The sequence below is a fragment of the Chaetura pelagica genome, unplaced genomic scaffold, assembly GCF_000747805.2.
Source record: "Chaetura pelagica isolate M959 unplaced genomic scaffold, ChaPel_1.0 scaffold109, whole genome shotgun sequence".
NCBI lineage: Eukaryota > Metazoa > Chordata > Aves > Apodiformes > Apodidae > Chaetura > Chaetura pelagica.
In genome coordinates this window covers 1,609,752-1,623,191 of record NW_009970725.1, presented here as the reverse complement: position 1 = coordinate 1,623,191, position 13,440 = coordinate 1,609,752, and the positions used below count along the sequence as shown (strand labels likewise).

General features: G+C 37.7%; 1 protein-coding gene across 1 annotated transcript in view; it reads right to left on the bottom strand.

The window, feature by feature from the left end:
• The window catches only part of ST18 (suppression of tumorigenicity 18, zinc finger), a 168,495-nt gene that overhangs the window by 20,348 nt on the left and 134,707 nt on the right, over nucleotides 1-13,440 (bottom strand). The window contains exons 12-13 of the mRNA XM_010006810.1: nucleotides 11,800-12,011; nucleotides 3,261-3,506 (exon numbers count right to left, since the gene is read on the bottom strand). Coding sequence (XP_010005112.1) covers nucleotides 3,261-3,506; nucleotides 11,800-12,011 — 458 coding nt within the window. The remainder of the gene's footprint in view (nucleotides 1-3,260; nucleotides 3,507-11,799; nucleotides 12,012-13,440) is intronic.

Here is a 13,440-nt window from a genome sequence, read left to right as displayed (position 1 = left end):
ATAACTTCAAAAAATACAGGTGAAATTATTTCCGCTTAATCTAATGGAAGCTGAAGAAGGCTAGCCTATCATTTTTCTCTCTAAAAACAAACTCTGATAGGCCACATCTGTATCACTGAATTGAGGACCAATGCCGTGATTCTAAAAAATTAGTGCATGACTTGGCTGGATCATAACTATGTATCCAGACCAGACACACATAAGCCTTTTCCACCTCTCATCAAAGGCACAACTGAGAGCAGGTTGGAGTAGAGGGTGGTGGAAAGATCACTCTGGCACCCCACTGGGCTGTGTGGTCTAACTCAGGATGTACCTGCAGCAAGCAAAAGTAGCCATAACTGTTTGTGCTCTAGGCTATATGAGTAATTTTATATAGAGACCTTGTGTTCTTTATCTCAAATGGAATATACCTTTTGATCTTTTGATGGTGGTGGATCAGAAACTTGTGAGTTACTCATCATGTCACTGTCTGACACCTGCTGCGCAGAGAAGACTGATCAAGAATTATGTATATGAAGGCCTGACAAAATACTGCAGTATTGCAGTACACAGCTTCATTTAATGATGCTTCACTGAATCATTTAACAAAAATAAGATTGCAAGATGAAGGTTGTCATGAGTACATCTACAACCACCTGTATAACTAATATTAGAGTAAGAATTGCAGTATTCTAATTTTCTATCTTTGAAATAATGATTTGTTTATTTTTTTAAATCTTAATGGTGAATTTCCTGAATTGACTTATCAAGATGAGTAATTTTTTAAAAACCATTTACATGCATACACAAACATCTATAATTTCATAGTAACTGCTGTTTTGAAAAAGAAAAAAATCTAATTGTGCAGTTTGGTTCCTAGTGAACCTCCCTTAGCATATTTCCCAGGAATGAGGAAGACATATAGACATTTAAACAGGCAATTTCTTCAGCATTGTCTTAGCACCTTCTGGAAAACTAGGTAGTATTCAAGCAGCATGAAATCTTCAGATGTGTATAAGCTGTAAAAGGAAGACAGTGCAAAGGGAACACAGGCAAAGGAATACTAAAACTTTGCCTTTCTAGGACCTTACATCATTGTATGTGGTCCAAAAAGGGTTGTATCTGTCTAAAATAAGTAGGTCAGATCTAAAGATCATAGTTTTTAGTTCTCTGCACTTAGGACTGAGCACAGACCACCATGTCTTGAATGTGTGCTTCTGCAGTTATTTAGCTTTAGATGGAGAGAAAATCCTTTGGAAGAATACCTTTAGTGCTTCCCACTTTTTAATCTGTTTGGTGATGATCATCACAGTCCAACTTTATGTATCATTTTTCCTTCTCCATTTGAATGGATTTATAATTAAATGCTATTAAAATTCTGAAGAATTCCAGCCTAAAAGAGAAACCAGAACCACCCCAATCGGTCCAAACACGACTATTTTCTGCAAAGAGCATGTGTGTATTCATGCATGCACACTACAGAAAGCAAGCAAGCAATGAAACTCCATTAATGTACAGATGGAAGTTTATATTGATTTCAGCAAAGACCAGAACATAATGGTAACATGAATAACAGATAATAGCATCTGGCACTTTTAACATTTTTAAGCCCTGAAATCTTTGGAGAACCGACAGTTGAACTAACTGACAGCTCTAGTTATTTCTCAGTGCTTTCCTTTTGGAGAGATTTTGAGCTTTTTCCAAATTCAGATTTTTTTTTTTTTTTAAGGGGGCATCTGGACAGGCTATTTTGCTGAGAGAGAGAGACAATATTTTCTGGAAATTACCACCAAAATTAAGCAACTGTTGTGCATATGAACCAGATAACAATGAATTAGAAATAGATATAATCAGTCATTTTCTTTGCATGAGGATAACTGCCAGTCTTCGATTTGCAAAACAGAGCCTCTGGCCTTGAGATCACTGGACATGTCAGCACTCCCTAGGATGACAAAATCTCTCAACAGAGGTCTGGGGCTAGATCCTCAATTAGGGACAAACTGCACAGTGTCAAAATATAGAGTGCAAGGGACAAGAGTGCCTGAGTGTGGACCTTTATGTCCTGTCAGGTGGTCCACTGATGCATCCAGCTCCCTCCGCCAGCAAGGGACAGGGAAAAAGCCATCCATCCATCATGGCCTTCCAAAAGTCAAGCAATGTTTGGGGGAAGCAGAAGTGCTCCTGCCATGGCTCTTCTGCTGACCTACGGCAGCAGCAGGGAGGAGAAGCAGCAGGGCAGGCCACTTGCCAAGTCTGCAACATCAATTGATTCCCTGCAGCAAGGTGGTTCTCTTGAAGCTTGATGTGTTTGCTCATTATGCAGCAAGAATGGGGAAGAGCCTGAGCCTTCAGCCTACCATCTTGTGTCAAACCCACTTCAAAACCTTGATACAGGGATCATACCTTTATTGCTGAGGTAAGAAACATCATCAGCCCCACAGAGGTAACCACAAAGGGCTCTTCAAGAGAGCCTGCTCTACAATAAATGATCCTTTGTGGTGCAAGCTGTTTCAAGGCTCACATTACATCAGGCTACCCAGTGCTGACATTTATGTTCTTCACACAACTTAATTATCTTTTATTTCCAGGAATTTTTAGGATTGGAGGCCTAGACATAATCTCTTGTGGTACTTATTGTCATAAAAATCTTCAGATTTCCTAAAATTTTCATATTTTTGAATTTCTACTCTCAGATTGTTTTCAGGACCACTTGAGTGATATTCAAGACTCACTGGCAGAGATTTACTGAAGTATGCTACATTTAAAATAAAAACTTTGCCACTGAAAGAGTATTGCAGCCAAGGTTCTAAGCACATGTTTAAATGCTTAGATAATGTGCTATCTAGAATTAAAGACTTGTTGTGAAAGGATTATTTTTTGATTCAATGTTAAAAAAAAACCAATTTCCCTGGTTTCTTTTGGTTTTGTTTGTTTGCTTAATTTTTCCCCTAGTGATCACTAGGCCATTTGGGTGTATGTGCTCTAGAACTGAGCCATAAGGAGCAAAAATTTTAAAAGAAGTCTCTAATGGTGGATAGCTTCGATTTCCTTATCTTAGAGACATAGAGACATCCACAAGTAGGCTCTGAGAGCAAGATTTTTCAAAGTGAGTAGTGATTTTTTTATGCCACATCAGAGAAGGTGTTAAAACCAGCTTAGTGTTTACAAACCTCTACTGTGGAAACTGATTCCCTTTAAACTGCACCAGATTGGTCATCCCGAAGACCATCACATGGCTACTCATTAAAGAGAAAAAGTCATTCAGAAACTGCAAAAAATACCTCTTTGTCTTCATCTTTCTTGCATTGGGTCTTGCTGTAGTTGATTGGTGTATTCCAGCCTTCCTGTTCACAAAGAGCCTGGTAGAAGGCTGCATTTACCAAGATGCTGCTTGTTTTGAAAGGAGAAGAGGAAGGAGTGGGAAGTGCTGTTCTGGAAGAAGTGAGAGGCACAACTTTGTCTTGGCTTCGATTCTTTTTCATGCTCAAATCCAAAGTGCCATTTTCATCCACTTCTATCTCAGCTCCCTGACATGCAACAGGAAACAGAACCATGTTTAAATATGGACTTGGTGAGGCTGCAACATAACCATGTGGTGCTTTTAAGGGATAAATATAAATGCATGCTTTGACTTAAATTTATCTGAATCTAAAACCAGCTTTTCAATTTATATCAGTTAATGTCCAACTCTTAGGCAGACTTGAATAGCTTCAGTATCTCAGCTTAAACAGAATAAGCAGAATTTAAATAAGATGCCCCTAAACCATAGACTATACACTCTAAATCTTGTTTTATTTAAAAAAAGTTTAGCTTTAAATCTTCTTGATCTTTTCGCTCTTACAGTGAACTATGACCCCAATTCACAGTTAAAAGCATTAATGCATTGTTTAGGCCATCAACATCGTCACTATTACACATCCTCCCCTCCCCCCACATCCCGGAAACATTATAATATCTGCATCATGGGGGAGAGAAGGAGGGGAAAGAAATATGGCTAAAAGTAGCACTGTTGGAAATATTTCACTAGGGTTTTGTACATCACTCAAAATAACATGTTGCCTCAATCACAGTTTGACTAGGCAGAGGCAGAGGTCTGCACTAAGACCATTAAACTGGGAGCCATAGGAGGAAGTTGAGGAAATTCTCCGTAATGGAGACCTTCAGCATGAGTTAACAAAGCCTTTGCTACCTGGGGAGTACAGCAAAGAGCAAGCTCTGATTGTAGGGATGTGTGCAGTTTGTTCAACTTCTGCAGCGTGTGCAGTGTATGCGACTTCTCATTCTAGGCTGGGAGAAGATCTCAGAGCAGCTCCTGCTCCCAAGAAAGGGCAAGTGTTGCTCAAATGTACAAGAAAAACAAGGGAAAATAAGGTTCCTGATCTGCTCTACACTACCTGACCACAGAAAAAGAGTACAAGCTACTCTTCTTGGAATGATGAAAAGTTCCTGAAAGTGCAGCTTACTAATGGAAGCAACAAAAATTTTCCCCTCATGCTGAAGATACAACACTGCATATTGATGAATTGTGTTTATAAGGATAAGACTAGTCTTTGCTATTGCCAACAGTTACTAAAGTCAAGCAGGGGAAGAGGTGAAAGAGGAAGCTTCTGGAGTAGCACTTGGTAGTCTAGTTCTGTGTGTTGCCCTGAATAAAGTGGAAAGCATTCAAAGACTATAGAGATAAAAATGTCATAGATCTACACCTGGAAAATTCCATAATTAACACTTGTCTGTGTTTTCCTGTTATTATTATCATTACCTGTAGCATAAGTAAATCATCTAGACCCTCTGTTGTAAATGGAAAAGAGAGAGGTATGTCCAGGAGGCAACTTTTTCCATCTTTCTTAGACCTCTTCCTTGGGAAGAGACGAGACCCTGACAGAAAAACTTTCTCTTTCTTCCCATTAACTATTGGCAGACCTTGATGATTAGTTAACCATTTAATGGTTAAAGACAGCGTAGTGAAACTTTGACCTTAGAAACAGCTGTGGTGAAATCAGGAATCCTCCCCTTGTGCTGGAAGTGTGACATGGCCACCTCAGTTGGACTGAAGGCACAAACTTCCTTCATGCAGCTTTGTCTTCTACCACAGCCAGTGATGACTCATTTAAAGGTAAAAAATGTCTGATTAAATCTTTTTCATCAGAAGGAAAATGTTGGTAAAAGGCAAACATTTTAGGGCCAAATGATGCCTTCTCACTCAGACAGCCTTACTCCATTTTGTACCCATGGGCCTGAGGCAGATGCTCACTTAGACCAAAACACTACCAAGCTGTCTGCCTGCCCCTGGTTCAGAAACTCAGACACCCCTTATGTTTGCTTCTCCTGCATAGCAAAGTTCCCATTTTCAATCCTACAGCTTAAAGAGAGAGATGTTTTATTATATTTATGGGAAGTAAATACACTTCTAATATGTTCATACTAAGACGCTTTGGTTATATCTTTCTGCCCCTTTTTAGTAAATAGTTTAATCTCCTGTGATAGTTTTAAGCCCTGAATTTGACAGTGCAGCTTATCCTGGATAATAACTTAGTAACCACAACATCTTATGCCATCTGTATAATATCAAATACATTTTTATATCAGCATTAATAAACCTTAGTTACAAAAATCCAAGATATTAACTATATCAGTGCCAAGTGCACACTCCAGGATCTTACAATATAGCTCTGCCATGATCGCCGCACTGTGTTTTGGCTTTGTACTTGATATGTAACTGTAGCAATGAAACAGAGCTACAGTAATCAAGTTTAATGACCAATATAAAGTAAAATGCTAAATATTGTAGTTGCTGACATTTTTCATAATAAAAAGAAAAAAAAAACACACAAACTTGGGTTAAGTCTGCACAACCAACATTCACATAAAATTCCAGACCTCTGTGACAGATGGCTTAGGAAAGGAAGCCATGTGACTGGGCTGCAGTAGTTTTATAGTGCAAAACCCATAAATAGTGCAGAGTCTCTGTCACTGACAAAATATCAACTACTCAGAAGGCAAAAGCAACAACAAAAAGGGCTGAAACCAGCCAAGATCCCCTCCTCAGTGAAACTGGACATAGAAAACTACCAGGAAATGTGTTGTCTCTGAAAGACAGATACCATTAGTTACAACAAGGAGCTCTGGCTGATATGCAGAACATTTGCTAATGTGGATATGTAAAGCTTCCTCAGCACTTTCCTGAAATTCACATAGAAGCTGAGTTGTCCAGCATGTACCTAATTCTGATCAGGGAATGCTGGGTTGTGTGTTTGTCAAGTAGTGTACAGATGGGGTTTAAGTGAGCTCACAGATGCACACAACAATTAAATATAGTCATGGAAAAAATACTCTCTTTTGCTCATCACAGGATGGATTACATGTTTACAGCATGGCTTTTTGTTCAGAATGTTATAAAAGAGCTATCACTTTGCTGCCTTCATAGCAAACTCCAAATGGCAGAGCAAATAGAGAAGGCAGTCAGAGATACTGCTCCAGTTTTCATCCCTACTCTCATCCCACCCTCCTCTCAATATGTCTCCTTTGCTTGTTTTAGCATGTTTAATGTTATATTAATTTTAAAATGGAACTAAAAAGACAAAAATGGCAAATGACAAAAAATGCTAGAGCAGTGTTATGACATGCAGAGAGAAAATGGCACTATGCTTAGCTCAGACTTGTAAAGGCTGTGTTTTCCTCAGTGGAGTCAAGATATTATTAATGTCAACTCTAGTACATGTGTGAACAAGCCTATATTAATGCATTTATCATGACATATTTAAAATATAGCTACCAAAACAATGTAAACTGTTGTGATTATTCCTTAAAATGTAAGCTAAATAAAGATGCAAATATATCTTATTATTTCCTAACTTATTTTACTTTTCAGCTGTGCAAATCTTTGAAGCCTGATTTTGATCCTATTTATATTTACACTGGTGAAAAAACCCACTGATTAAATTCGAGTTACTCCTTATCTACTTCCACATTGGTGACAGTGTCATCACCTGCATGAGTTTTACAAGCAGCTGGAAAAAGGCTTTCAGAATAAAAAATGAGAAAAAAATGACAGGGGCATATTTTCTTTATTCCAGGATCTCTTAAGTGAAAAGATATGGTACAAGTAGTACTCTACTGTCAATATCTATCTAAAATGAAGACTAATATAAATATATAAACAACAACAAAAAATTTCTATCCTCTTTTAGTACTTCGTACTTTAAAGTCAAGCTTTTTCAGCCTCCTATTTTATGACATAAATATTACAGAATATTTTCAAGTACATTAATAAGTCTTGTCTTTGGAACTGAACTACGTCAAAACAATAAAGGATAATGGTCTTAGTCACAAAGTACTGTATTTTTTCATATGGTTTTGGTCCATCTGATCACTCACAATATTTAATGATCTGCAGTGTGTCTCCAGTAACAACTCCAAGTTACGCTTTATCTCATAGCTGGATCAGAAAAAGTGACTTAACTGTGTCTTCATGAATCTTATTTCAAACCTGTCACCTTAGGGAAATTGTATCATAATATATAAGGGGTTTTAAGTGTTTGTTCGTTGGCATCAAGTGTACAAGATAATACTAAGTCCAAAGAAACAACATTATCAATATTTTTGCATTCCCACTAGCAGTTTAGTCTAGTTTGGAAAGATCAAAGGACATCTTCAGTTCTGGTATTGAAAATAGCTCTGGAAGCAGTATCATATTAATGCAACTCCATCCAAAAGAGTACAATCTTTTCTATTCCTAGCCAATAAAAATTCATGCACCTAGTTCTCAATTCTTCAGACTTCAGTTTAAGAAATTGAGTTCATCTGCAGCAAATTAAAATTCTAATCTGAGTCAAAATAAGAAAAATTCTAACTGTCCAGCAACATCTCAGCAAAAAATGAAGTTACAGTTTCAGCCCAGAGCAATTTACAAATTAAAAAAAGGAAGCCAAGAATGTACTCAAGGAGCAATGTGCACAGCAGAATAACAGGATGGTACCTAGTGATATTCTTGGCTGATTTTTGAATGTGTATTTAGGATTTAAGGTATTTGAAGTAAAGGACTGCCTGACAAATGTGCTGACTACTAACTACATTTTTGAAATAATTGATGTAATTATCACCATCATCAATATCCAGGAATGGAGAGATGACATAATTTTGTTCAAAAACAGAATTTGAACTTTAAACATTTTTAGCAAGTGTCATTTTTTGTTTTCTTTCAATGCATAGTGTGCATATGTCATTTTGTCTAAACAGGTGGGAAAATCACCAAAACAGTCAACAAAATGTTTGGCAAGCAGTAGTGATGAGGATACAGATAAACTGTATTGCTTGCAGCTACCTCTATGAGACATGAATGTGGTGAGAGCTGAAAACAGGGAAGATCCCTGGATGTTATGATGATGTAGTCTCTTGCACTATGCTAGAAACTGCAGGTGAAGCCTTCTAGGAGATTTCTGCTGACTGCAGTGGGAGATGAATTAAGCTACATAAACTGCAAACCAAATGCAACCAGAAGACTTGGTTGGGGTGCTGACTGCATTGGAATTGGCTGATTCAGATTGTATGTAGGGCAACAGTTTACTACAGCCCCAGGTTGAGGTTGAATGGTTCAGACAATGAACATTAATGTGGTATTAATTATTTTGGAAAACAGTATCATCAAGGTAACTAATGATCTTAGTATTTCTTATGCAGCTGATAGATAATTATTAGAGACAGCTTTGGATCCATTTTACTGCACATGTCACAATAAATTTATTCTTTAAATTGCTTAATTTATAAATTCATACTTTTTATCTTGAGTTACTTTGCAGCTCATCTTTGCACATTATATCTCTGGAAATTTTTCTGACCAATAATACTGTGAACGTGTTAATTTGATTTCTCTTTTTTGTTTGTTTGTTTTTTGTTTGTTTTTTTTGTTTGTTTGTCTTAGACTGTCCCTTTCAGCTGCTATGTAGAGAATGTGAGATATATATTTGAAAATCCATTAAATTAATGACATTTGGAATTGTGCTGCAAAACTATTTACTTTTTCACGTAAGCGTTATCTTTAATTACAGAAAAGTGATGAACATTAAAAGGAAAACATCTAACTCACTGAAAAATGGGCAACACTGGAGATCAAGAAATAAAATTTGAGAGATAGAAAGAAAAAAATATACTTCAGGAATACACAAATGTTTTGGTTTAAGCATATGCCTGCCTTGAGCAAATACAAGAAAATGACACTTGCTTGAAATGTTTGAAGTTCAAGTTCAGTTTTTAAAACTTGGAATCACAATATTTTTACAGCTCCAGCAATTGTGTAACTTGCAAATAATTTCCTATAAGTCCAGGAAATTTGCAGTCCCACATGTCCTTGTCCTACCACCACACTGTTTCCCACCTGCAAAGTGTGTCATGGTTTGATAGCTGGGAAGCTGCCTGATACTCATATTAAAGCCAACACCTCTGCCAGTCAGGAGCTTTGATCTGCTAAACTATGGACAATGATAATCAGGTTTTTTAGGCAAAAAAAAACAACTAAAAAAGTGGCAAGGAGGAGTGCTGAGAGGTCTGATACTGTGGGGCTCTGAACACAGCCACCCCACACAAGTATTTTCAGACCTGGTGAATGGGTGTGCTATCAAAAGCAAAAAAAAAGGAAATCATTAACTCTGTAGCAATACATTGACACTGCGTTGAGTCCAAACACCGATAAAGCCTCAAGAGATGATTTTTTATCATCTAAAAATTTGTAAGATGTTCTAGCAGTTAAAGATTTGCTTTTGCAGCCAAGGCCAGCCACAAAATAGTTTAGAAACATTGATAAATAGATAGTAGTCCCTTTACGAATAGCTGTATTTTTTTTGTTCATATTTTAAAATAGAAAGCATGTTCACTGAAGAGAGTCTGGTGATTTATTTCCACATTTTTTGTTTGAATCCTGTGTGATAAAATTAATGAATAGCCAAAACCGAATAAAAATGGGTTTTCTGTGGTTTTGACCATCAAAACTGCTTGGGCCTTACTTGCTGGTGTTGTGGCCAGAAGCTAATTCTGATTCTTCTGTCATATGTTTTGTAGCAGTGTGCCTTCCAGTAAGTCTGGCAAAAGGGGAAGCAGGCAGATAGCAAGGTAAGCAGGTGATTTTCTTTTAGGCTGGATTCCTGGCTGTGAAAAAGGAGGAAGCTATGTGCCCCAAGTGTCCCTCCATTTCATTACTATTATGTTCACTTCCATTCAAATCTTCCCCATGATTTGGCAACAAGGAAGCAGATACGGAGGAGAAAATCTTTAGGTTATGCCTGGTCCCTTTACTGCTCTTCCCTGGCAAGAAGGTCTATTGCTGAGGTCAGCCAAAGGCTGTAGCAGCAATTTAATCCAGCCATTGGCATCAGTTTCCATTTCCCTGCTAGAAGGAGTCGCTACTGAAGATCAGTGGAAGCTTTCTGCTGCGGATATCAGGAATGGACCAGCCATCTGGAAAAGGTTCTGTGAGCAATTATTGGGACAGATAATGTCTGAGTTACAGGGGATGCATGCACACACACTCTAAAAAGTCTTCGTCATGGCATCTCCCAACATGGGTTTCAAGATTCAAAACCCCACAAGTGGAAATCAAAGGCAGCAATTTAGAGGAGATTATTCTGCAAAGGAGTAAGACTTGAAATACCTAACAAGGAGTTGCTATGATGGTAAATGAGTGAATGAACTAATGGTTCCACTCAAAGAATAATAGCTGACCTCTTAGCGATGGTGAATGAAGGCCCAACCAAAGTGTAGACCTCTAGGCAGAATGAGCCTAGTGCTAAAACAGACAAGGCAGAGCAACACTGAATTGCAGATAAACAGGTCATCTGTATTTTTGAGCACACATCATAACTCTCCCACAACAGAAACACACCTGCTACTCTGTGTTTTGATAAATACATCTCTTTTTGCTCCCCAGTGATTTCTTTTCAAGCTCTTCCAATAGGACCTTCTCATCTACACAGAGCTTTCAAAAGTTTTATTTCGGTGGAGCATGTGTGACTTTAACACAAATAATAAACAACAGTGCTCCCATGACCACAGTCATCAGAAGAAAATTTTGTCTATTTTCATCAGCAATATAATACTATGTAATGGCACAGAAAATAAGGCTCATAGCTCACACAGTACTATTTGTAAATCATAAAGATCTGTGAGGAAATGCAGAGCAGAAACCAAAACATGAAAGCCACTCAAACATCTACAATATTAGGCAGCTTTCCATTATGACAGACTTGCCTAAATTATCTGTCTCCAAACGCTGTGGGCCTGATTCTCTTCCCTTGCCAGCAGAAAGGATAATTTTACATAAGTCAATTGTTGTTTCTCTCACTACACCTTGTCAAACTGTCATGAGCTCCAAACACAGCAGAGTCAATAAATGTAGTTCTGTTCCATTGCTAGCAAAATACCACCTTGATTAATTACATTTTTTTAAGTATTGTTATTTTAAAATCAGCCTACAAAATAATCCTCATGGCAGGTTTCAGAGGGAAGAAAATTTCCTCTTTAAGCAGATCTAACTCCTTATCCATGACAGATTGTTGCTGGATTTCAAATAACCTTGTTTATTCCTCCCACAAAACTCCCCCCTTGTATTTAAGTCTCAATTAGGAAAAGAGTTAACAACATATTTCCTGCTACTTCTTTATTTTTCTCAGAACTGGTCACTACATTACTGATTTTTTTCCTCTGTCTCTCTTCAAAAGAGCATGCAAACTGAAGCCTCCTTTTTGGGGATTTAATGCAGTCACTAACATGAAAGACAGTTTATTCGCACAGTTCAGTAGCTAGCACACCCTCCAGGTTCTTGGACTACCCTACCTTGGCAGACAGACTCTGTGGTTTGTTGGAGAGGATCTCTGCTGCTTCCCTGCAGCGGGTGGAAAGGTTCAGGATAGCAGCAGCTGCTGCTATGTGGGTGTCTTCACTACATTGACCGTAGCTATAAGAGTTGGCATGGCAAGGGCTCTGTGTGTGGGCGCTAGCACTAGGCAGTCGATTAGAAAATTTCACTGGATTTGAAAAATGCTTTGCTGTTGAAGAGAGATTTGATTAGCAATTGCGTGTATGAGATTTTTCCCATTAAATAGTTTTGTTTCTCAGATGACAATTTCATACATTAAAATATTCAAAGAATACATTTAAAACAATCCTTTTCCTATTGCCTGCAAGGGTTTGCTGAAAAAATGTCTTAAAAAAAACACAGCAATTTAATTATTTACCCAAGTAATACACATCTTTCTACAAAACATCTGAGGCTTTTACTCAGAATTTACTCATTCTTTACTCAGGCATTAAAAGCAATGATGTCCAAGGAAAGACTGAACAACTGTTAGTGTGTCATTCGCTGTGACCTGATAACACTGGTGGACAAATGGAATTGTAAATGTGTCCTTTTAAAGGCTTTCTCTTGGAGCTCTATTGTGTAAAAAAACAACAGTGACTTGTCCAGTCTTAGCTATAACAACACTGCTTACCCTACTTAAATGATTAAGTCTATTATTTAAAAATCTTTGCTCATGCGAATGAGAATAAGACCAGGCTCTTGAATGAACCAGAACAATCAGACAAGAACATTTTCTCTCAGGAATATTGAGTCCTGATTTCATGGAAATTTTTATAAATGTAAGAATTCCTGTAATGAATTAAAAACAAAGAAATACAACCAATATTCAGAATAAAACTGATCTTCGCTCACTGTTTTATGTCGGTCATCATTTGCAGAAATACACAGACTTAATAGGTACAAAGAGGTCAGTTGAGAGTGAAAAAATAACAGGTGAACAGAAAAGCACTTTCACAGGTAAAACTGGTGTGTGTGGTTCTTCGTTTCCTGCTCCCTCAGCAGCACTTACGCTAAACCAGGTGCATAGAAATTTGCTCTCTGTTCTGAATTTTGGAACTTGAGTTCTCATTAACTGTTGCAGGGAAAACACAGCACTGTGATTTCAGCTCTTAGGAAGCAAGAATCACTTCTTTTTTCTGCAGGTCTTACAGTATCCTACAAAGAGAAACTGACCAAAATGCACTTTCTCACACTACACTAAGAACAATTCTGTGTACGGCCATCTGCTCGCTCCACAAAGATCTTAGCCCAAGGCTCTAGATCCCTTTGGAAGTAGAGCTTTGGCTGAGAGCATTTTAGTGTTAAGTCCCACACAAGACATTGAAGAACTCCGATTTTCTCAAACGTGGGGTGCTTTAAGAGAAACACTTGTTTGTGTGCGCTAACTGTAGCTGAATGCCATATTCAGTTTTCCTAAGTACTGAAGACATCTCACTAGAGCAGTACATTAAGGCCTCATAATTCAGTTCTCATTCTCCAGTGCAACTGAAAAAGGATTTATCTACTCTGCTGTGAAACTGTAGCACAAGAAAGAGAATCTACATTTTTAGCTGTTACTACAGATAACGTCAAAGAGCAAAAAAGTGCATTTTCCTTTAAACTAAAAAAAAAAAAAA